At 35.2% G+C, this 23,672-nt stretch overlaps 1 protein-coding gene across 1 annotated transcript; it reads left to right on the top strand.

Annotated features, from left to right (window-relative positions):
- The first annotated feature begins 1,515 nt into the window (after positions 1-1,515).
- Positions 1,516-21,929, top strand: LOC125230536 (chitinase A-like). The gene is given in 3 exon segments (XM_048135721.1): positions 1,516-1,566; positions 19,975-21,071; positions 21,074-21,929. Coding segments are annotated over 2 exon segments (1,665 nt in total). The 5' UTR covers positions 1,516-1,566; positions 19,975-20,029; the 3' UTR covers positions 21,697-21,929.
- The last annotated feature ends 1,743 nt before the right edge of the window (positions 21,930-23,672 follow it).

Below are 23,672 nucleotides of genomic sequence, written 5' to 3'. Positions count from 1 at the left end.
ACAAAAAAAAAACGCGCTTCCGTAGTGCCAACCCTAACAAGTGAACTGAACTAGTTCAAATAGGATGGTCAATTCGCCAGTCTTTTGTGAACGATTGCAGTATGCGGTTAACAACTTGGATACAATGTGTTTGTGTTTAAGGTAGGGTTTTATTCAAATAGTTGTAGTGAAAATAGTTGATGCCAGTTGTGGCCCGATTCGAACTGTAAGATACGAGAAAAATAAGATAAAGATACGATATGGATCGGATAGGTACAACAGTGTCAAAAGTGACGGTTTTACTTGAGGAATCATCACTTCTAGTACATATTGAGCTACTTTACCGCCCTGAAGCGATAATCAGTTCGTTAATTTGTCGAGTTTAAGGAGCAATATACGTACGTACAGTAAAACGTTGTCAGTGTCACAATCCCTTTAGTCAATGTTTTAATTTATTGCCACTAGTATCGAATTTCCTCCTTTCCGCATCTGTATCGTAGTACTATACTATTTCAACACGTACGAATTGAAAATCTCTTTTCTGAAGTCGGTTAAAAAACGCAAAATGGAGTCCTTTGTACCTTAGCTTCGTGAAAGAAAATCGACTTCGTTGAAATGGCACCTCACTGCTTAATTTCAGAACCGTGTACGTGGACTGTACTAAATTAGGCGAATTGTGTCTGGCCTTTATATTTGACCGTTTCAACCATTGTTTGTTTGATAGTTCAAAGGTAATTTGGCTACTTGATACTCATAATTAGTGGTAAACGTAATGAACTCTAAATAAACACTAATCATTGGTTCAAGCAGGCAAAATATAAAGGCCAGACGTACTTAACCTTATGACACACTTACCTATATTGAACTTATTTAAAACGCGCAATAAGTACGTTGTAAGTGGATATTTAAGCCAAAAAATATCTGCGACTGACGACTCATTGTAAATAGTTTTCAGTGTAATGGTTCTTTGCCATATTTTTGTTGGTAGTTATGTGTTTATGGCGATAAATTGACTGCATTTTATACTAAAACATATCTCTTACTAGACTATGACATAACCCCCTTATTCATAAACGTACTCTAAAGTTATCAAGCCGATAAAGTCCGTTTGTCCTTTTCCATCACACTAATACGTCGGAAAGGGACAAATGAACTTTATCGGCTTGATAACTTTAGAGTACGTTTATGAATAAAGGGGTAATAATAATACATAAATATTTAATACGTCTTTGATTATTATAAATCGGTTAACTGTCAATAATTCATTACTGATAACTGAAAAAAATGTACATGACGGACATAATTAAGTGTGTCTTGTCTACATGGCAAATAAAAAAAAATGAAATATACCTACATATAAAGTCCTTATCACATATTTCTGTCTACAACAGCCTTTGTAAACAGTCCGGCAAACCCAATGAGTCCCCCACACTCGTACCCCGCAGCCGAATACGTGTGCAGCATTACGATATACCATAAGTTACTCATGTTTTCCTGGACAACCACTTTATATGCCAAGCTGGTCCTTAGCTCGCCACAGTATCGGGGGAGCCAGCGGTGTCTGTGCGCGCCGATACGCGAAAATTGGAAAAAAAAAAAAATTTTTTTGGTAAAAAAAGTGTGTATTAAAAGTAAAGGCCTGTTGCACCAAGCTTTAAAACAGTTTGTTTACAATTGCGTCAAAATGTTTTTTTTTTTTTGTTAAAAGTGTGCATAAAAGTCAAGTAGAAGTTGCACCAAGCATATTTGACAGATCAAAGCCGCGCGCTGTTTATCAGCGAACTATTTTAAAAGTGTAAAAGAAAATTTTGCGAACTTTTTGTCGATGGCGAATGGTTTGGTGCAACAGACCATATGTGCAGTCGTGTTTGTGTGCTTAAATATCGTCAGTGTAACAGCCAAAACAACCTAAGTATAATTTGAGAAACATCAGGGTACCTACGTAGCCGAATGGCACAAACGCTCACGAAACGAAACGCTCGTAAATAGATATCTATCTCTATCGCGCTTGCGTATTGGCGCGACGGAGCCAGACTACCTTTCGCGACGTTTCGTTTTCGTTTCGCGTCGCAGAAATGCCATTCGGCTACGGCACCTGATATCGAATCCTTAATGAGAATTTGTGATTTATTTTGGTCCTTTATTGTGTTATGGACAAATGGATGTCGATTGACGAAAATAACATACACATATAACGTATTGCATAAATTTACGGACCTTTTCGTGCCATATAAAGTTTATGAAGACATTTATTGCCTGTTGGAATTACAAGGCTGTTGGAATTACAAGGCTACAATTATGAAGGAATTGGAAAACAATGTTTATGTACACATGTTCAGACGATTAATTGAATTGTACACTTTGTCTCATCTTGATAGATCAGACAATTATATTTTCATTTTAGCCTTGATAATTCCAAGGCTAAAATAATAAAAAGTATAAACAGTAGGTACATATTAAATCACACATGTGGCTAAACAATAGACGGTACCTACCTACGTTGCACGTGGGGCGGAAGTTGAATATTACTAACGAGAGTAAGTTTAAAGACTCGTGTTTGCAATATTCCTACGCCCCGAGTTACACACAATAATTTTCATCACACTCGCATTGTAAAACATATGTATTGTAAATAAATATGAAAAAGATAAGTACAGTATTATATTACAAACTTCATAATTCCCTACCTTCGGAGAACGATTTTTCTATAACTCCCGCTCGACTGAGCCTACGTGCAATTGTACATTTTACTGTGCGAGTGTTATGAAACTCATGAAAACAATAGAAAACAGCAAAGTTCCAAATATAAAAATCGTATTTTATTATTATCAAAAAAATCAAATACTGATTTCTTTTCCACGGCAATCGGTTTGAATTTCGAACAAATCGAAATTTAAATTCGGAACTTTATTGTTAAACCGTTACGCTTTACCGTTACTGTCCCTTCGGAAATCGAGAGCTCGGAGTATAGACATTCCAATCTGGACTTTAAGCCAAGGTGATAAAAGTGTAAATTGAACAGTGTTTTAATGAAGTAAGTCGAACAGTTGATAAACCTTAAATTAACCTCGAAATTTTATCTCTCGCGCTAATTAAGGAATGTGAAGTGATTTCATAATGAAGGAAATATTTGGAAAATTTTATTTTAGACATAAAATTGAGATTTTGCAAATAATTTTGAGCGGGTTTGCAAATAATTTTAGGTTACCTTTAATTGAAAATAGTTAACTGAAAATAAATTGTATTTTATTCGTTAGTCTATTGCCGGTAACAAAACTGATTTGAATGAATATTTAAAAAATTGAAACTGAATTTCGTTTGGTGAAATAAATCTAACTCGTGTTTTAGTACCTACCCACTGATGGAAAGCAAACAGGTTGGAAAGGTACAGTCGGGATCACTTTAATTACATGTACGTAACTCGAAAAAAATATATTATCTATGTGAGAACGACTCTATAATTTAATATCATAACATTCGCAATGGCTCATGGGAGCCTGGGATCCGTTCTGACAACTAATCCCAAGATTTGGCGAAAGCACTAGTTTTACGAAAACGACTGTCATCAGACCGAATTTGAGGGGTATCTAGGCCTTATTGGGATTAGTCCGGTTTCCTAACGATGTTTTTCATCACCGAAAAGCGACTGGAAAATATCAAATGACATTTTTTTTTAATTAAAAATGGGCTTAATCTTGACCACAGACTAGCCAAAGGCCAAGACGTTTCACACATAAGTTCCGAAAAACTGATTGGTACGAGCCGGGGTTCGAACCCGCAACTTTCGGATTGAAAGGCGCTCGCTCTTACCGCTAGGCCACCGGCGCGTACATGTTGTTATTGACACGACTGTACCAGGCGGGTAAACGTGGGCCATTTTTTGGATTTGGAAATTTTTATGTGTTTTCTACTCAGAATCGCGAGCTCATTCAATCCTAATAGGAGAAAAAAAGTGTCCCAACGTTTTTTTCCCATTCCGTTACCATTTTTTCATACATTTTGTATGGCGGTAATATTCATATTCATATTCATATTCATTTATTCCATTGTAAATCATGTTCATTTGTACAGAATAATAATGTAATAGAATGGAAGGTTCGAAAAAATGTATGGAAATCTTGGGACATTTTTTTTCTCCTATCAGGATCGAAAGAGCTCTCGATTCTGAGTATGAATCGCGTAAAAAATACTCATGTTACAAAAAAAGTGGGGTGGACAACTTTGAAAAAAAAAATGGCCCGCGTACACCGTAGTCTACAAATGCTCTAGAAGTGTCACTAAAGTGATGTATGCGTTAATACCGGCCTCAAAAAGGTTGGAAAGCCATTGTGTGTATATTTAGAAAGTGTCATCGAAAGTTGACATTTCAATGGCGCCGTTATGATGACCTGTATGCGATACTGATGCATTTGCACTACATTTTGAATAATGACGCGTTCATAAACACAATCTCATAAACGTACACTAAAGTTATCAAGGCGGTAAAGTACATTTGTCCCTTTCCGACGTATTGGTGCGATAGAAAAGGACAAACAAACTTTGAAGGCTTGATAACTCTAGTGTACAGTCAACCAATTTGAATCCTAGGCCACTGTAGAACCTTTTCACTGTCAACGTCAAAAGTGACTTCTATGGCCCATAATGCACGGTGTCAATAAGACAGGGTTCTAGACTGGCCTACGATTCAAATCGGTTGACCGTACGTTATATAGCCTCCTCAGTCCTCGCGTACACATTTTTGTACATATTCCCTAATCGATTTTGAACTTTTATTGACTAACAAAAGGCTGTTCATTCAAAAACACAACAAATGCTTCCAGGTTATAAATTGAAATAGATATCATACACGAAAGAAAAAACGGCAAAACCCCCTGGTGGCCGAGCCGGGAATCGAACCCGGGTCTTCAGCTTACGCGGCTAACGTCTTTACCACTAGACCACACGCCCGCCTCGGCCACCAGTGGGCCTTGCCGTTTTTTTTTTCGTGTATGATATCTATTTCAATTTATAATTTATATATAGTAGTGTCACTACTTGAAAAAAAGAACAAATCAAAAAATATTCAATAAAATAATTTGATTTGTTCCCTACTTGTAAATGCTTCCAGGATAAAATATTATTTTGCACTTTTCGGTTTGACTTTGAAATTAATGTTGCTTTTACGTACATTTAAGTCGATAAACAGAGATGTACCAATTTCAACAGGATGCTTTACAATGATACCTCCTTAAACTAAAACAGTAAAATGTCGTATGTGCAGATACGTTTTATTGCACTTACGACATTATTCCCCGCGGCTGCAACGATTCGTTAAATGCTAGTGGGGCATTATGCGGCGAGTTACAATTGTTGAACAATAAATAAGCTAGCATTTGTACCAATGCCACATGCCTCAGACTAATAGTTTCGTTTTAATCGGGTATAACATATAACATTGCTTTTAACAGTAATTCACTCAAAGGTTGAGTGGAAGAGATCCCTTATAGGAATAAGTTCGCCTTTGTACATGATAACTAAACTGTATTTCTATGTCCTAACTTGTCTTATGTACAATAAAGTGTTTACATACATACCGTCACTACTTTGAAAAAATCTCTTATCTCACGCTGCTTCTCAAAGTAAAAACGCAGTAAGTCTATATGAATTCCATACTTACATACTACAATTTTCTTTTCATTGACAGACGAAGATACAAGGTTTTTTAAAAGTAGTGACGATACATACATACATTGTGTTGCCGGCGAAATACGTTAAAAAATCATATTAGCAATCTCAACATATGCTACTACTAATATTCATTCTGAAATATTAATTAAAATTCATTCGCCATGAAATACCTAACTACCACTACTGCCCACTTACACACTTTTATACCCATATATTATAAATGGGAAAGTGTGTGTGTCTGTTTGTTTGTCCGTCTTTCACGGGAAAACGGAGCGACGAATTGACGTGATTTTTTAAATGGAGATAGTTGAAGGGATGGAGAGTGACATAGGCTAATTTATTATTTATTTATTTAAACTTTATTGCACAGTAAAAAAATGTACAAAAGGCGAACTTAATGCCAGAAGGCATTCTCTACCAGCTAACCTTTGGGCCAAACAGAGATCTATAAGAGCTTAATAGGTGCAGGAAATGTCGCAATGACGAGAAATGGAACACCTACTAAATAACCATAAATGATTAATGAATTTATGTCTCTTTTTGACGCGAGTGAAGCCGCGGGCAAAAGCTAGTAACATTATAAAACTTTATTTTCTTCCGCAAGGTTGCGTACACAAAGTGCGACAGTGTACCAGTAGATATTATTTACAACCTTAAGTCATTGTCAATAAATGTGACAGTTAGGGTGTAATCTAACGAGCATTATTAAATCATGTCGGGTTCTGGTACTTTTACCTTACTGCAATAGGCTACTAGACTCTTATCGAATTTGGCAAAAGAAATGATTGTTTCCTGTAGTATTTGACATAAAAAACCAATTTTTATAGATTTTGGGTATTAAAAGTGTATGGTGGCTACGTATTTTCTATTAAAAATGTGTGTAATATTTATTTTAACTTTGTTCACCGAAAACGCTGTCAGACGTGTAGTGACGTCATAGAACCTAACTTAACTTCATGCCGAGTCAATCACTGACATGATGAACTTTATGTCTCATAACAGTCATAACTTAAATGTCATAAAATTTTGTGCTCAATTCGATTTACGTCATGCGCAAACAATCTATAGATTAACATGGGTAATGATGTTTTTGCCTAATTAAGTTAAAGTAAACTTTATAAATGTTTTTTTGTGGTTTTCAAGTCGTAATAAAATATGGTAGAATTTTGTTTCGGTTAATTGGACAGTAATAAATAATATAAAATAGACTTCAAAAAAGGGTCAAGTAGCCTATTTAATCATAACAATACTGCAGTAATATATTCAGAGGAAATCTACATAGGCTTACATTTACATACACATTCTAGTTAAAGTTTCAAACTCATATTGTTATTCTCACAAATATGTATTATTTAAATCAACTTTCACCACGCTCCTTGCAAATCACACGCGCCTTTCTGAGCGGTTACAATGAAGTACATACTAAATAATTTCAGTTTAGGTAGAGAGAGAGGGACACAGCTATATCAGTTACATAGCTTCGTCCCTCTCTGTTAACCTAAACTGAACGGGTTTAGCACTTCGTGGTAGCCTTTCTGTTCCCATTACGCACTCAAGTCTCAAACCCTTGCACTGGAACCTGATTGCACGGTCAATGGCACGAAAAAACACATTTTCGAAGAACAAGGTCGCATCTGCTCGGGCCGTATGTGCACTTACGACCTAAGGCGCGGAAAGCAGGGCATTGTATGCAAATGTGCAAAAAGTCAACAACCCAGATATGCGAGCGTTTAGGGTTAGGATAGTAGTTTGCTCAGTGATTTTTTTACGTTGGATACCTATGTGTAAAATTTACTTTTCTGTTTAGACTTCTCTAGACTTTGCGTAAGATACTTAAGAAGGGTTGATAAGAAGTTGAGTAAACAATCATCTCAAGTTAGGTAGGTAATTAAGTTTCTTCATGCATATTGTTTACTATAACACTTAATAAGGTTAAAAGATTAAATGATTAAAAAACCAGGGAATGTAAAACTGTTGCATGTAAGTTTCAAAAGGACATCTGTGAATACTTCTTAAATTTTCTCCATATTTGAAATAATTCTTCTTCAAATATTGAAGCTCCCTCAAGAAACCATTTTTTTAGCTTTTATATATGAACGTATTTTATATACGGAACCCTCGGTATTCGGTATAGTTGGCGAGCGCATCTAAACCCTAATTTATACCAATTGTTATATTGTTTGCGCGCTGACCTGCATTTTTTGCAGAGAGATGCTCTTTGTTTCTTTATGTCGCCGGAGAAAGGATATGTAGAGCACATTTTAGGTTGAAAACATATGATATACAGCGTGGAAGCGTAATACGGGCACAGAATATATAAAGTACAAGTACGAAGGCTCACTGTCAACTACCTGTCAACGGACTACATGAAGGTCGTCAAACTTTATGGGCCGCGGGGTCGCGACCGTTGGAATGTATGAATGAAACTCGAAGTGAGCCGCTCCTGATACGGGCGATAAATTAAACCGGGGATATAATTCATTAATGTAACCTATGGCCGGAGGAAACGGAGAATCGGGAGTTATGTAGAGCCAGGGGAGAGGCCTTTGCCCAGCAGTGGGACACTCAAATAGGCTAAGAAAAAAAAACATATCATCAATTGAGAAGTGTTTTTGAGTTACTCTTAATTTTCACCCCATATTTATTTTTTGAAAATTTAAACATATTTTGTATCGATAAATGTTTCATTTAAATTTTAAGTAAAAGCTATCTAATTACTTGTCTTATGTCCTTATACTCCAAGTCTCACCATCGTTGAGAGAATTGCCTGCATTAGCTCCACAAGCCGTGTAAGACACCCACCGACGACAATGTCAATCAAATGCACGAATAGCAAGTGAAAAATAACACCATATTTTGCTACAAAATCGTATTCAAATTGATAATAATTGTTCATAATCTAATACATATTAATTAAACCTGATAAATATCTTAATTAATCAGCATAAATATCCATATGTAATATAAAAACATCTTAAAGTAGGTAAATTCGTGAAATTTTTGAAAGTGGAATAAAGAGATTCGGAAGCAGGGAAAGGATAATGCAAATAAGTATAAACTAAAGATAAGCAAACTGTTAAGTGGCGTGTTTGTATATTTATTAAGGTGTTAAGTCTGTTTGATCAAGAAATGTTTATTACACAACGCTTTCTTTTAAGTCTTTAATAAAGGCTGTCATTCGCGCTATAAATAAGTACCTATATCTTTTTGATTTTTAGCTTATATTGGTACTGATAATTTAAGTAATTATTTTCATGAAAAGAAGATTGTGGAAGGGTCGTGTTGAAGGTTGTGAATTGATGATAGCAATAATGTTGATTAACGAATTTTTAAAAAAATTACGAATTGAATTAAGATAATTGAAGAATATGAATTAAATTTAGTGAAAATATAAGTACCTATAAATCTAAAAGAACTTTTAAAAAATAGTTTTTTTAGAAATAATTTAGGTAGAAGATAATGTTATACGTTATACTTATTTTCGAAATATAAAATATTTTTTTAAATATATTTACTATTTCATATTTTTCTTATAGAACCTATAAGAAAGTTTTAAATTTCGAAATAATTTACTTCGATTAAAAAATATATCTACATATTTCCGAAAATAAGTAAAACGTATAACATTATCTTCTACCTAGATCATTTTCAACATTCATACCTAAAAATTAACTATTTTTGATACAAAAGTTCAAGAAAGTTTCTTTTTAGATTTGGTCAGTATTTAGTCAAATTCATACATAAACTACTAAACTTATATTTTCGCTAAATTTAATATTCATATTATCTTAATGTAAGGTATGTAATAAGTAATACAAAGCCTAAACTATACTAATATAAATTCGTAAGTACAACAACATACAACATATAGTTTGCATATAGTTATATAACGAGAAGTCATTGAACCGGCCCAAGATCACATTTACATATATAACAATATTTACATACTACGTCTTAAATGATTATATTAGAGTGACCTGGATTAAAATGTTTTTTTATGTGAAATCATCCTTGAGAAAGAAAGTTAAATTTCACTTTTCAATTACATAGTATCACTTTCCACTATACACTTTAATTGGCTTTTAAATAATATTCGTATTTGTATTGCTGAAAAAAAAAATATAATTGTATTTCTATTTAATGTATTATTTTAATAATTTGACGACCGGTCTGGCTAAGCACGTAACTAGTGACCCTGCCTGCTAAGCCGCGGTCCTGGGGATCGATTTTTGAATTTAGAACGCACGAATTCGCCGTTCGAATGTCGGAAAACAGCGGATTGCTGTTTCTGAAAAAGGACGGTTATAGTCATACTTGTTATGGAGAATTTTTGACCAAAAGCTGCACTTTTAGATGGAAGCAAACCGCTTTGCATGGTGATAGTAGACATCATAGTAAACGATTTTTTCCGAGGATATCGAAATTTCATCCCTTAGGAAGCCGAGCGCAGCGAGGTGTTTTATGAAAATGAAAAAAAATCCATTTTTTTATCATATGGTCCGATTTTGACAAATCGTATCTCAAATGAAAGATATTGATTAGTGCAACTTAAAAAAAAATTAAAAAAAAATATTGTTCAGAAAAAGTAACAAAAAAATTGAAAAATGTAAATTTACGTATCGCATTAAACAACTTCAAAGAATGAATGACAAAATGTACAATATCGATATACGAGTTTTTTTATATCAAAGAAAGATAAATTCATAATTGAAAACTAAAAACCGCATCGAAATCGGATCAGTAGTTTTTAAGGTACAAGTTGCCAAAGTTGGAAAAGTTTAGTTTATATGATCACTTTGCAATTCCTTTGCCAGAAAGTCAGAAATAATCTATTTTTCTTAGACATAAAAGTACACAGTGACAGTACACATCAAAATAAAAGTTTTTTTCTCGAGGATATCATAATTTAAGCCCTTAGAAGGACGAGCGTAGTGAGGACTATTAACAACTGTTAAAAAAAATTCTATTATTTTTGTGCTTTGTCCGATTTTGACAAAAAATGTGTCAATTGAAAGGTATTGTTTAATGTAACCGAAAAAAAAATTTAAAAAAAAAATTGCTAAAAACGTGTAAGAAAAAATTAAAAAAAACTTAAATTTTCGTATCACGCTGAATAACTGCTAAGAACGACAGATACGATATACAATGTCGATATATGAGTTTTTAAAATCAAAGACAAATAAATTCATAATTATAAACTGAAAACCGAATCGAAATCGGATCAGTAGTTTTTAAGATACAAGTTGCCAAAGTTGGCTTAGTTTGTTTATATGGTCGCTTTTAAATTATTCAGCCAAAAAGTCAGAAATAATATATTTTTCTTACAGCTAAGAGTATGCATTGATAGAAGACATCATAATAAATGATTTTCGCTGAGGATATAAAAATTTCATCCCTTAGGAATCCGAGCGTAGCGAGGTCTGCAACGAAAAACAACAAAAAAACAAGTTTTTTTTTTTATGTTACATAAATTAATTTTAATTTCATACATAATTTAATTTTTTAATTTCTTTCAACTGACACACGTTTTGTAAAAATCAGACCACCCAAAAAAAACTTGTTTTTTTGTTGTTTTTCGTTGCAGACCTCGCTACGCTCGGATTCCTAAGGGATGAAATTTTTATATCCTCAGCGAAAATCATTTATTATGATGTCTTCTATCAATGCATACTCTTAGCTGTAAGAAAAATATATTATTTCTGACTTTTTGGCTGAATAATTTAAAAGCGACCATATAAACAAACTAAGCCAACTTTGGCAACTTGTATCTTAAAAACTACTGATCCGATTTCGATTCGGTTTTCAGTTTATAATTATGAATTTATTTGTCTTTGATTTTAAAAACTCATATATCGACATTGTATATCGTATCTGTCGTTCTTAGCAGTTATTCAGCGTGATACGAAAATTTAAGTTTTTTTTTAATTTTTTCTTACACGTTTTTAGCAATTTTTTTTAAAAATTTTTTTTTTCGATTACATTAAACAATACCTTTCAATTGACACATTTTTTGTCAAAATCGGACAAAGCACAAAAATAATAGAATTTTTTTTAACAGTTGTTAATAGTCCTCACTACGCTCGTCCTTCTAAGGGCTTAAATTATGATATCCTCGAGAAAAAAACTTTTATTTTGATGTGTACTGTCACTGTGTACTTTTATGTCTAAGAAAAATAGATTATTACTGACTTTCTGGCAAAGGAATTGCAAAGTGATCATATAAACTAAACTTTTCCAACTTTGGCAACTTGTACCTTAAAAACTACTGATCCGATTTCGATGCGGTTTTTAGTTTTCAATTATGAATTTATCTGTCTTTGATATAAAAAAACTCGTATATCGATATTGTACATTTTGTCATTCATTCTTTGAAGTTGTTTAATGCGATACGTAAATTTACATTTTTCAATTTTTTTGTTACTTTTTCTGAACAATATTTTTTTTTAATTTTTTTTTAAGTTGCACTAATCAATATCTTTCATTTGAGATACGATTTGTCAAAATCGGACCATATGATAAAAAGATATAATTTTTTTCATTTTCATAAAACACCTCGCTGCGCTCGGCTTCCTAAGGGATGAAATTTCGATATCCTCGGAAAAAATCGTTTACTATGTCTACTATCACCATGCAAAGCGGCTTGCTTCCATCTAAAAGTGCAGCTTTTTTTTCATAACTAGTATGACTAGTTAGTAATTTTAAAACTAGTGGTAATGACCACTCGTTTCCGATTCTGTTAGTAGAATTTAATCGCTAGTAGTGGAGATATTATTGAACGAATTTCACGAGTCGCAATTCAAAAATCGGCCACCTGGGTTCGAAATGTTCGAATCGCTGTACGGGGATCTATTTGTGTGATGAACACAGAATATTAGTTCCTGAGTCATGATGAATTTTTGTCTAAAACTTTGATCACGGAATATTTGATTCGAACCGAAAGAACGCAATGACAGGGTGAATACTAAATCATAGATTATATAAGCAGTTCATTGCCACATAAACATGCCATTGCCAAGTTCAGGTTTACAATTTGCCTAATATATATTTTAATTAATTCAATTTTTAAGTGGTTGTTATCGCTATTTGCATTTTATTGGGGCTATCGTGCGAAGAAAGTTTGTTTTCACTTTCTATAAGAATAGGTAGATACCTATAATAAAAGTTCAAGTTTGGGGTCGGGAAGCAGAGGTTTTAGTTTAATTTTACATCTTAAGGTAGAGGTAAGTTAACTCTGTGTTTTATTTTATTTTATTTTTTATTTTATTATAAAAGCATCCACATCATATATATCATTAACAAGTTCTAAATTAAAGTTCTAAATTAAGTTATTTATCATTTTTGTATTTGTACAGTACAGCGACTTTTTTAATTTTCTTCTTTTTACCTTTTTATCACGCATAGGTATGAAAAGTTTGACAAGGTAAATTGTAACCCATGATCTTGGAAGATTTTCTTTTTTACACAAAAAGTATTACGGATCAATTTCAATATGACATCATTTCCCAGATGGGTTAAAAGGTCTGATGGCAGTCGCTTTCGTAAATATTACTACCTACGACAATTCTTGGGACCAGGGTGGCTAGCCGAATGGCACAATCGCTCACGAAACGCTCACGAAACGAAGCGCTAGTAGATATCTATCTCTATCGCGCTTGCGTATTGGCGCGACAGAGCCAGCGGCGTATCGCTTTCGTTTGGCGTCGGAGAAATGCCATTCGGCTACGGGGCCAGGTGCCGTAGCCGAATGGCATTTCTGCGGCGCGAAACGAAAACGAAACGCCGCGAAAGGTAGTCTGTCGCGCCAATACGCAAGAGCAATAGAGATAGATATCTACGAGCGTTTCGTTTCGTGAGCGTTTGTGCCATTCGCCTACGCACCCAGATGCAAAGCTTGGGGATAGGACAATCGGCTTATATGAGCCGTGGAAAAAGTCGAGACAAAAATAGGCCGAAGTTATAATCTGCTCAGATGTAGTGCGAAATTTCGTTCGTATTTTAAACCTATGAACGTGTCATGCTATTTCAGCCAGTCTCAGTACAAGACCTACTGACACTGCCTGAACTAGCATGACAAATACGAACGTTTCCGTAAAAATACGAAGAAAATCTTTTCGCACTAAACATCTGTAATAATGTTTGCCTTAATTGACAACATTTCATATTTTTGAGTACTACTTTTTATTGTTTGGTTTGAAAGAACTCAATACTAAAAGATACACGTATTTTTTTATTTTTCCAAAAACTGCTAGTTTAATGAGAAAATCCCTTCTTATTACTATTTCTAGCAGAAAGAGCGTAAGTTACAAACGTCAAGACACAGCTTCGTGACGTCACATGTGTTATTTCATACACCTAAGAAAACGACAAAATCATTTCTAAAAAAAAAGTTTTAACAGTCAGCTCAAACAGTCCGGTATGTCTGACTGTCAAGTGTCACTGTCAACCATAGTGAATGACTACGAACCATAGACTAAGCCATGAAATTTTTAATATCTTTGCTACGAACTGTGATAAGTGTCACTGTCAAACTCAAGTGACATCCCAACTGGAAGATTTTTTTGGTATAGTGGCAGCTTTAAATCAGCTATTTGACGTCACTTCCCCTTTAAACTATTTTTAAGATTTTTTTATACTAAAAATACGGAAAAAAAAATTAAAAAAATGATTTATGTGATCTACAAGCGTATATCTCGAAATGGTTTTCGATTTAGGGACATTGAAAATTTTGAAATGTTGTCAATTACGATATAATGATTTGCCAAACTTCAGAGTCCTCGGCATTTGTTTTGTTTTTGAATTTGAAACCTTTTGTTACTCAACAAAAATTCAAAAAAAAATAAATTTTGGAACATGTATCTACTCGTACAGAAATTTGTACACGAGGAGTGAGGAGGTTAACAATTTTGTCCTAATGCGTAACAGTTCTAATGTTTAGTCATATCACTCGTTTGTTTTAATGTAGATACAGTCAACCATTGAACCCTAGGCCACTCTACAATCATGTCAAAATGGCAAGCAGTAAGAGATTTCTTACAATCTGAGTTATAACGTCACTATGACATAGTTCTACAATGGGTTCCAATTCGTTGACTGTACTCATTCTCCTAAAACTCATTAATCAGCGATCTACTTGATGTCATAACTTTTTTCAACATAATACATATATGACTCATAATTAGGATAGGTACTCGTCATATTTAGGATATTTGTCATTATCAGGGAATTCAAAACAAGGAAAAAAACTTTCCGGAATCCCGATAATAATCTTCACCCTGATGAGTAAAATATTATTATCAATTAATAATTCAAAATTAAAAGATCTTTTAGTTCCATCTTGATGAGTATATTATCAATACTTATTAATATAGGATCTTATCATACAGTTATCATACTTATAAGATTGCAACGTGCTTTAAGAGTGTGTAATGCACGTGGTGCGGAGCATATCAGCACGTACGTCTGTTTTGTTGTATCGTAATATTAGTACTTAACCCTTTTAACGCCAAAAACGGGACTATTCGTGCCTACAACGTCAAGGTCAACTATTTCTAAATGCACTGGTGCTGCCTTCACTTTGAAACTAATTTGACAGTTTCGACCACCATATGACACCATGTTTTGACACCATAAGATTTAACATAGAAAACCCTAAGCGGCGGCCGTTGAAACTTTCAACGGCCGCCGCTTGCATTAGTGTTTGACATATCCATAAGATTAAGTGTAGGTATTTGTGACAATCGGCGCCACTCCTTTACACACGTGTTAAGGTGGTCATATAATTATTTGTTAAAGCGTAAATTTAATAAAACGCGATAAGTATACCTATACCGGGTGGTTCCTGATAATGAACCTAACGACGTGTCGAATTTAACGGAAAACAAACAAAATACGCTGTATAAATGTATAAATAAAATAAAATATAAATATAAATATAAATATTGGGGACAACTTACACAGATCAACTTAGCCCCAAACTAAGCAAAGCTTGTACTATGGGTGCTAAGCGACGATATACATACTTAAATAGATAAATACATACTAATATACATAGAAAACATCCATGACTCAGGGACAAATATCTGTGCTCATCACACAAATAAATGCGCTTACCGGGATTCGAACCCAGGACCGCGGCTTAGCAGGCAGGGTCACTACCGACTGAGACAGACCGGTCGTAATATTATAAATATCGCACTTTTATGCTTTTAGAGTCAGTGTTCAGATATTTTTGTTCGTATAATTGTGTAGATTACGAACTCCGTGCCATGTTTTCGTAGTTGCCGGGAAAACAGCGCTGTAATTACAAGGGTAGTTTCGGAGGAGCCATTTATTACGGCCCTGAAGTCATACAACGGAATAGGATGCTTGAAATAAAAATGCAGAGAGGTTAAATGGATGCTGATAAGCAACAATGTGTCAACCCACACGCCAACCATTTTGAGAAAATGGCGTCTAATGATTTTTTCTCATTTTTTTGTGTTTCTCTTAAAAAAAATTGTTTTTATATAGATTGTTGTGTTTTTCAGCTATAATACGTTCAGTAGTAGTGATTATTGTAGCTTAATTTCAAAACAAACTTCATTTTGACGAAATGATGCCCTTTTCTTTTATTGCGAATTGTTCGACGACGTCAAACTTCTTCAAGACTGTGTTATGATACTTAACCCACTTTTGCTAATTGTTTAAAAATATCTATGAGTCTTAAATAAACATGTTAAAGCACATAAATTGTTGTTGTGAAATACTCTACCTATGCATATTTTTAACTTTATAAGTGTTAAGTAACATATCAGTCATGGTCACTTATGTTATTAGGTATGTAGGAATCAATACATTATTTATTAATCAAACCTTTTAATGATTTTTCTACTCCCGAACTTTTATTCGTCATTTACAGGATTGTGCGTATCGAAAAAACTGAAAACGCCTTGTTTGGTTCTGTAATCATGGCAACGCATTGCATTAACGATACTGCGTGCGTGCGCGGGAAGGCTTTGGGCAGCTGAGCTGACAGTGCAAACCTTTGCAATACAGGAAACAGTGTGAATTTCGCGAGAATTATTTAAAAAAAACTATTAAAAACTAAGTGCATGGTCGTTGTAAAAGTATTGTATGCAATGGTGTTTAACTGACTCCAAAATATTCGTGGAAAGTACGCCACTCATATTTCTTGACCTCCTTTAAACGCCTGTTGAATAAAATACTATAAATTAACTATTAGAGTAATGATCATTTCTAGACACATATTTAAATGATCTGTGCTTTTTCAACAAAAAATCGTTACAAAAACCAAATAATCATCTTTAAAAAAAATAAACTACTTATCTAAAATATACAACAAAATATTTTTTTACGCTAAGAAATAGACTAAGTCATTTAAATTATGAATAACTCATGACTTGTACAAGAACAAAACATAAAATATTATCTTTAACAAAATAATAAACTACCATTCAGTAAGTATTCAAAAATCAAACAATATTTTTATGCATACAATACATTAACACATCTTAATGTAATTAGTAATTATAAAAAAATAGTAGCTTATATTAGATTTTTATATAAACACGTACTTGTAAAAAATGTTTGCAAATTATAATAACGAATATGTATATTCATGACTTAAAATGTTCAATTTCGTACTGAATTTACCATTCATGTGCAAAAATATACTAATGGACTAAGTCATAACTTATTCAAACATAAATTAATATGAACAGTTATATTTTACAATATAGTGTCATGGTACTTACACCAAAAACGAACAATTTATGACCCGAATATAATTTAACAATAATGACTTATGTTTTATAACACGGGTCGTAGCATAAAACAACGAATAAAATATCATTTTGCAATAATCATTCAAGTCTCATAGTGGGTAACTATGTCATTTTTTGCGTTTTGCAAGAATGAGTCAAGTGTAAAAAAATCGTTGAGTCAACCCTCATAACACATTATTGTAATTTAAATATGTCTTCTGCCAATTACTATAATAAGTTAAGGTTCTTGACACATTAATGCAAAACAGGCAACACACGATAAAGGATTTGTGTTAACCTATTTTTTTACTTTTGGGATAGTGAAAATTTTCAAAATGAAAAGGTCATTTTTGCAAATAGAAGTTTAAAAATCCAGCTATAACATGGCATTAAAATCTCATTTTTTTAGTTTTTGTGGGTTGACACATTATTGCTTATCACCATCCAAATATAGACTAGACTCATCATCCTCCTTGGGTCCGCTTTGACAACTAATCCCAAGATTTGGCGTAGGCACTAGTTTTTGCGAAACTTGACCTTATTGAAATTAGTTCGGTTTCCTCACGATGTTTTCCTTCACCGAAAAGCGACTGGCAAATATCAAATGACATTTCGCACATAATTTCCGAAAAACTCATTGGTGCGAGCCGGGGTTCGAACCTGCGACCTCCGGAACGAGTCGCACGTGCACGTACTTACCGCTAGGCTACCAGCGCTTTTTATTACAGCGCTAAATATAGACTAGACTGTTTACCAATTTTTGTCAGTATAATATACACCGTGTTTTTGTTGAGTTCCGTTAATTTTAAGGCAAGGTTCTTTTGGTCAAATACAATTAATTTATCTAAGAAACACACCTTCTGGAACGGAATAAAAGTACAGGAAGGTTATATACAGCCTGTTTTGATATACTCATCATTATTGAAAAAAAAAATGGAAAAAAAAAATGAACTGGTTACTATCTTACAGAAAACTTGAATTTAGCGCTATTTTTCTACTGGCAAACTTATTTAAGCGATTTATACATATTATACATCTCGATATTATCGATCCTATTCGCTAAAATCGGGTTCAGAAAAACACAACAGCTAGTTTCTTTTCAGCAAAATGGCAAATGAGACTGTGCAGTGTACTAAATAACCACAAAAAAATTGAAAAAAACCCCGACCGCGACATAGTAGACCGATTTTCATGAGACATGGCTAAGAACACTCCCGACCAACTCAGCTTACAGACAAAAAAACTATAAATCGATTCATCCGTTCGGGAGCTACGATGCCACAGACAGACACACACACACACAGACAGACACGTCAAACTTATAACACCGTCGTTTTTGCGTCGAGGGTTAAAAACAAGTAATTTAGAAGGTAAACCACAATGTCCTATTGATAGGGACTATTGTTTTAGAGCTGACGAATCGAAGTCAATAAACTTATGAGTACGTTAGGAAACCTCGACAATGTTGTAGTTCATTGATAATAAGGGCCCATTTACGCTATATGAGAACTGGCATTGCAGTATTTGATTGGTGTGCTGAATTGTATGTAACCTTACGCGCACCGTGTATATGGGCCTTAAGGGTTGAAAAAAAGTAACCCTAAATTCGCCATTAAGTACAATGGCAAACACACAAAAGGCGCGCGCGCGTATATTTAGGCCGATAGTCCACTATCGTTTATCATAGAAATATGATCATCCTTCCAGCCGTCCTTTTTCTTCACGTTGGAGAAAAAGGGAGACAGACAGACCTATGATCATATTTCTATAATAAACATATGATAGTGGACTATCGGCCTTAGGTAGATAGGTAGGTTAGGCAATTTTTTAATGTAAAGGAAAATAGGGCAAAATTGGGATCGAGAGATCGAAAATTGATAATTTCAGAATTTTAGAGTTTTTACTTAAAACAATAAGCTCTGTTTAATCTTAATCAAAAATGAATATTCGTTAAATTAAATTAAACTCACTTTGATAATAAGATTTTTCAATTATAATTATATCTAGTTTCAGTTTAAAATTAATTTGTTAGTTCAGTGAAATGAACGTTGTTTCTAAAATGTTCTGTACAGAGAAACCTCTGTAGGTAATTAAAAAATAATTATACCTAGATTTTAATTTTACTATTCAAAACTAATTTATTTAAGGAAATATGAAAACATTAATGATTCAACATTTTAGTTGTAGGCATTTAAAATAGTTGATTTATTTTCCAACGAAAGGAAACACTCAGAGATAACAAAGCCGTTGTTTCATTCCTTAGTCACCGTCCATTAGCCTAAAAGGAGAATGAAAATAAATCATTAATTAAAAAAAAAACACTTTTTGTCACCTTGGCCGCTATAGAAATTTAACCGTGATACAAAACTGTGCTAATGATATTTATTTCGTATCTAAAATCGCCCCAGCATGTACTTTCTACCCCAGAATCTATACGGCGGATGCTCAATACAATGAGCCTACACATTCGCCATATAGGTTCGCGGTGCAGTATTGATACAGGCTCTCGTACTAGCGGTTGGCCTACTAATATCAGAGTATATAAAAGATCCGTCTCAATATGCAGGTTCAGTTCGTGTCGTCGCTTAACGAAGTTCGCGCGTTGAACTTTGGGACCGGTTATGGGGTATCCAGTGGCACTCGTGATCGCGGCGCTGGCGGCGGCGCACGCCGCCCCGCCCGGCAAGCCGTCCCTGGGCTGGGGCGAGCGCACCTTCGCCATCGTGGAAGTCAACCAGGCCGCCACCGCCTACAACCAGCTCGTCAAGCGCCACGACGCCGCCGACGTCTCCGTCACGTGGAACGTCTGGTCCGGCGACGCCGCCGAGAAGTCCAGGGTGCTCCTCAACGGACAGGAGTACTGGTCGGGACCCGGACAGTCCAGCGGATCAGCTTCTTTCAAAGTCAAGAAGGGAGGACGCTACCAAATGGTCGTAGAATTATGCAACAAGGACGGATGCAGCTCCAGCGATGCCACTGAAATCGTTGTCGCTGACACTGATGGAAGCCATTTGCCGCCACTAGATTACTCCATGGGAGAAAGGAATAAGCCTTTCAAGCAAACTTCCGGAAAAGTTGTTGGAGCGTATTTTGTTGAATGGGGCGTGTACCCCAGGAAGTTCCCCGTGGACAGAGTACCTGTGCCCAATCTGAGTCATCTCTTGTACGGTTTCATCCCAATTTGTGGCGGCGACGGCATCAACGACAGTTTGAAGGAGATCGAGGGAAGTTTCCAAGCTCTACAGCGTTCTTGCAGCGGTCGCGAAGATTTCAAAGTATCCATTCACGATCCTTGGGCAGCTTTGCAAAAGCCCCAGAAGGGACTCGCGTCCTGGAACGAGCCTTACAAGGGTAACTTTGGCCAGTTGATGTCTCTGAAGCAGGCCCGCCCAGACTTGAAGATCCTGCCTTCCGTCGGTGGCTGGACCCTGGCCGATCCCTTCTTCTTCTTCGACGATAAAGTCAAGCGTGACCGCTTCGTAGCCTCAGTCAAGGACTTCCTCCAGACTTGGAAGTTCTTTGATGGTGTCGATATTGACTGGGAATTCCCTGGAGGCAAGGGTGCCAACCCTCATCTAGGCAGTCCCAAGGATGGCGAAGTTTACGTTACTCTCATGAAGGAACTGCGCGCTATGCTGAACGAGCTCTCCGCTGAAACTGGTAAAAGTACGAGCTGACATCGGCCATCAGTGCCGGTTGGGATAAGATCCAAGTGGTGAACTACAAAGAGGCTCAGCAATATATGGACCATATCTTCCTCATGAGCTACGACTTCAAAGGCGCCTGGTCTAACGATACCCTTGGACATCAAACTCCTCTGCACGCGCCAGCTTGGAGGCCAAAGGAAACATACACTACAGACTTCGGTACCAAGATGCTGCTCGCTCAAGGAGTGAATCCTAAGAAGATCGTCGTCGGCGTAGCTATGTACGGGCGAGGCTGGACCGGCGTGCACGGTTACGAGGACCCGAAGAACCCCTTCCTTGGAAACGCCACTGGGCCCTGCAAGGGTTCATGGCAAGACGGCGTCGTTGACTACAGGGACATCGCCAACGAAATAGCGCAAGGAAAGTGGGAGTACACTTACGACAGCGTCGCGGAGGCTCCTTACGTATTCAGAAAAGAGACGGGCGATCTCATAACTTACGATGACGCGAGGTCGGTCATTGCCAAGGGCAAGTATGTGAGGGCGAATAAACTCGGCGGGTTGTTCGCTTGGGAAATAGACGCTGACAACGGTGATCTCTTAAACGCGATGAACCAAGGTCTAGGTAATAATGCGTTTTAATTGACCTATGCGGCTATGTCCACATCTTTACGCAGGATAGTATCTTTCGTCTCTTTTTTACAATGATATCTAGAAAGAGATGTGTCTATCTTGCGGAACTCGTGCAGTGTGATGTGCTAGAGCCCGAACTGTATGTGATCGTAATTTTAAGTAGCTATAAGTAGTTTTAAGAACGACTGTAATTTATAATAATGTTTCCCGACTGCAAAATGAAACATAAATACTGAAAGGTTTGTGTGTTTTTAATTAATTTCCTTTATGCTAGCAAAGAACAAAGAACTAATTAGTTTAATAGTGAAAAAAGTAGTAGCTTTCAAAACAAATCGTTTGAAAGCATACACAGGGATAAGCAAGTGCACGGCGTTTTTATACAAAATGTAACTTTATTATAACGCTGGTAAAGTATATTAGCAAAATCTTGCTTCATTTTCCAAGTGACTATGTTTTTACAAAGTTTAAAGCTATTTTAAGCAGTGAGTCTATTAACTAAAACATGCAATGTAGAAAAAAAGAGTGCCATAGAATAAAAATCGTCTAATACGAGTGAACTGTGATGTATACTATACAGTTTGTTGGGCATAATTTTCTAGATTTTGAATTGACTTAGGCATCAAAGAAAGTCCAGTGGCTCGTTTCTCGAAAGGTACAAGCCTTGTATTACAAGAGCGCGAACTGTCAAATCGTATGGGTGTACCTTTCGAGAAACGGGCCACAGGTTTTAATTTTCTGTTAGGGAATAAGAAATCTACAAGTTTCCTCTACTTAGGTACGGTCAGCCAAGAAAGTGGTTTACCACTTTTCGACTCTACTTGAAACGCATAAGGTCGAAAAGTGGTAGTGGTAGTGGTTGATTTAGATGGATTTGATTTAGTTCGACGGTTTTATATTTAATATTAGGTACCTATTATATTTGTGTTCGTGCGGCAAAAATTGGGAAAATATTTATACGTTACCAACTTATTGGCGTCTTTGTCGAATTTTATGGAAACCTAAACTAGCTAGACGAAGTTTTGGCAAAAAACAATGAGGCCGAGAGCAAATATTAAGAACATAAGCACTTTGTAAGTTTTGGAAGTTTTCTTCGCCACATTGAAAACATACGAGTATTAGGACCATGGCAATCGTCGACGCCAGACGCCGACAGAAATGCAGTTTATTGTTTATTTGTTTGTTGTTTATTTATTTAACCTACTTACATTTACAGCCCAGTACTAAACATGAAAGTTGGCCAGGGTATAAATAATCAAAATTAATTTAAATAAAAAAATAAACATCAAGATTAATAGTTATTTGCTATACAAGGGGCAAAGTTTTTTTATCACTTATCCACGTGAAAGATTCTATAGTTGAACATCTAGAATCCTGAACTTGCTTTTTTAACACACGAGAAGTAAAATACACTGTAACAAAACTTTTCCCCTCACTATAGCGAGGAAACTACAACGCAAAAAATGCGTTTATCACTGCTTCCAGTAGTTCCAAAGGTGGTAAATCATCTTTATTACTAGATTCACCTACTTTTATCAATTTTAAAGCAGTTAATTTGACTTTATTCAAGGTCGAATTATAACTAGTGGATAAAATGCAATATTAATTTAAATAAAAAAATAAACATCAAGATTAAAATTAATAACAATAATATGTCATTTTTACGAATTATTTGTTTAAAGGTAAGTATGCAATAATTTAGTGTTTTAGATGTCGACTAAAAAATAGCAGTCTGGCTCTGTCGAGCCAATACGCAAGAGCGATAGAGATAGATAGCTACGAAGCACATCATCGTGAGCGTTTATGCATTTGGCTACGTATTCTGGAATGATTTTCTTACATAAGAATATTTTTTACTGTTTTTCCGAATAGAACCGTGCTTGCGTTAATGTAGACGAATGTTGCAATCAATTTACACTATTAAGTGGTACAATAAATAAAGGAAGGAACAGTTGTATGAAGTTGTGTGTCTTTATTATTTATCAGTC

Source organism: Leguminivora glycinivorella, chromosome 1 (genome assembly GCF_023078275.1).
Source record: "Leguminivora glycinivorella isolate SPB_JAAS2020 chromosome 1, LegGlyc_1.1, whole genome shotgun sequence".
NCBI classification, from domain to species: Eukaryota; Metazoa; Arthropoda; class Insecta; order Lepidoptera; family Tortricidae; genus Leguminivora; species Leguminivora glycinivorella.
The sequence above is the reverse complement of the archived record's forward strand: the minus strand, read 5'-3'. Positions and strand labels throughout refer to the sequence as shown.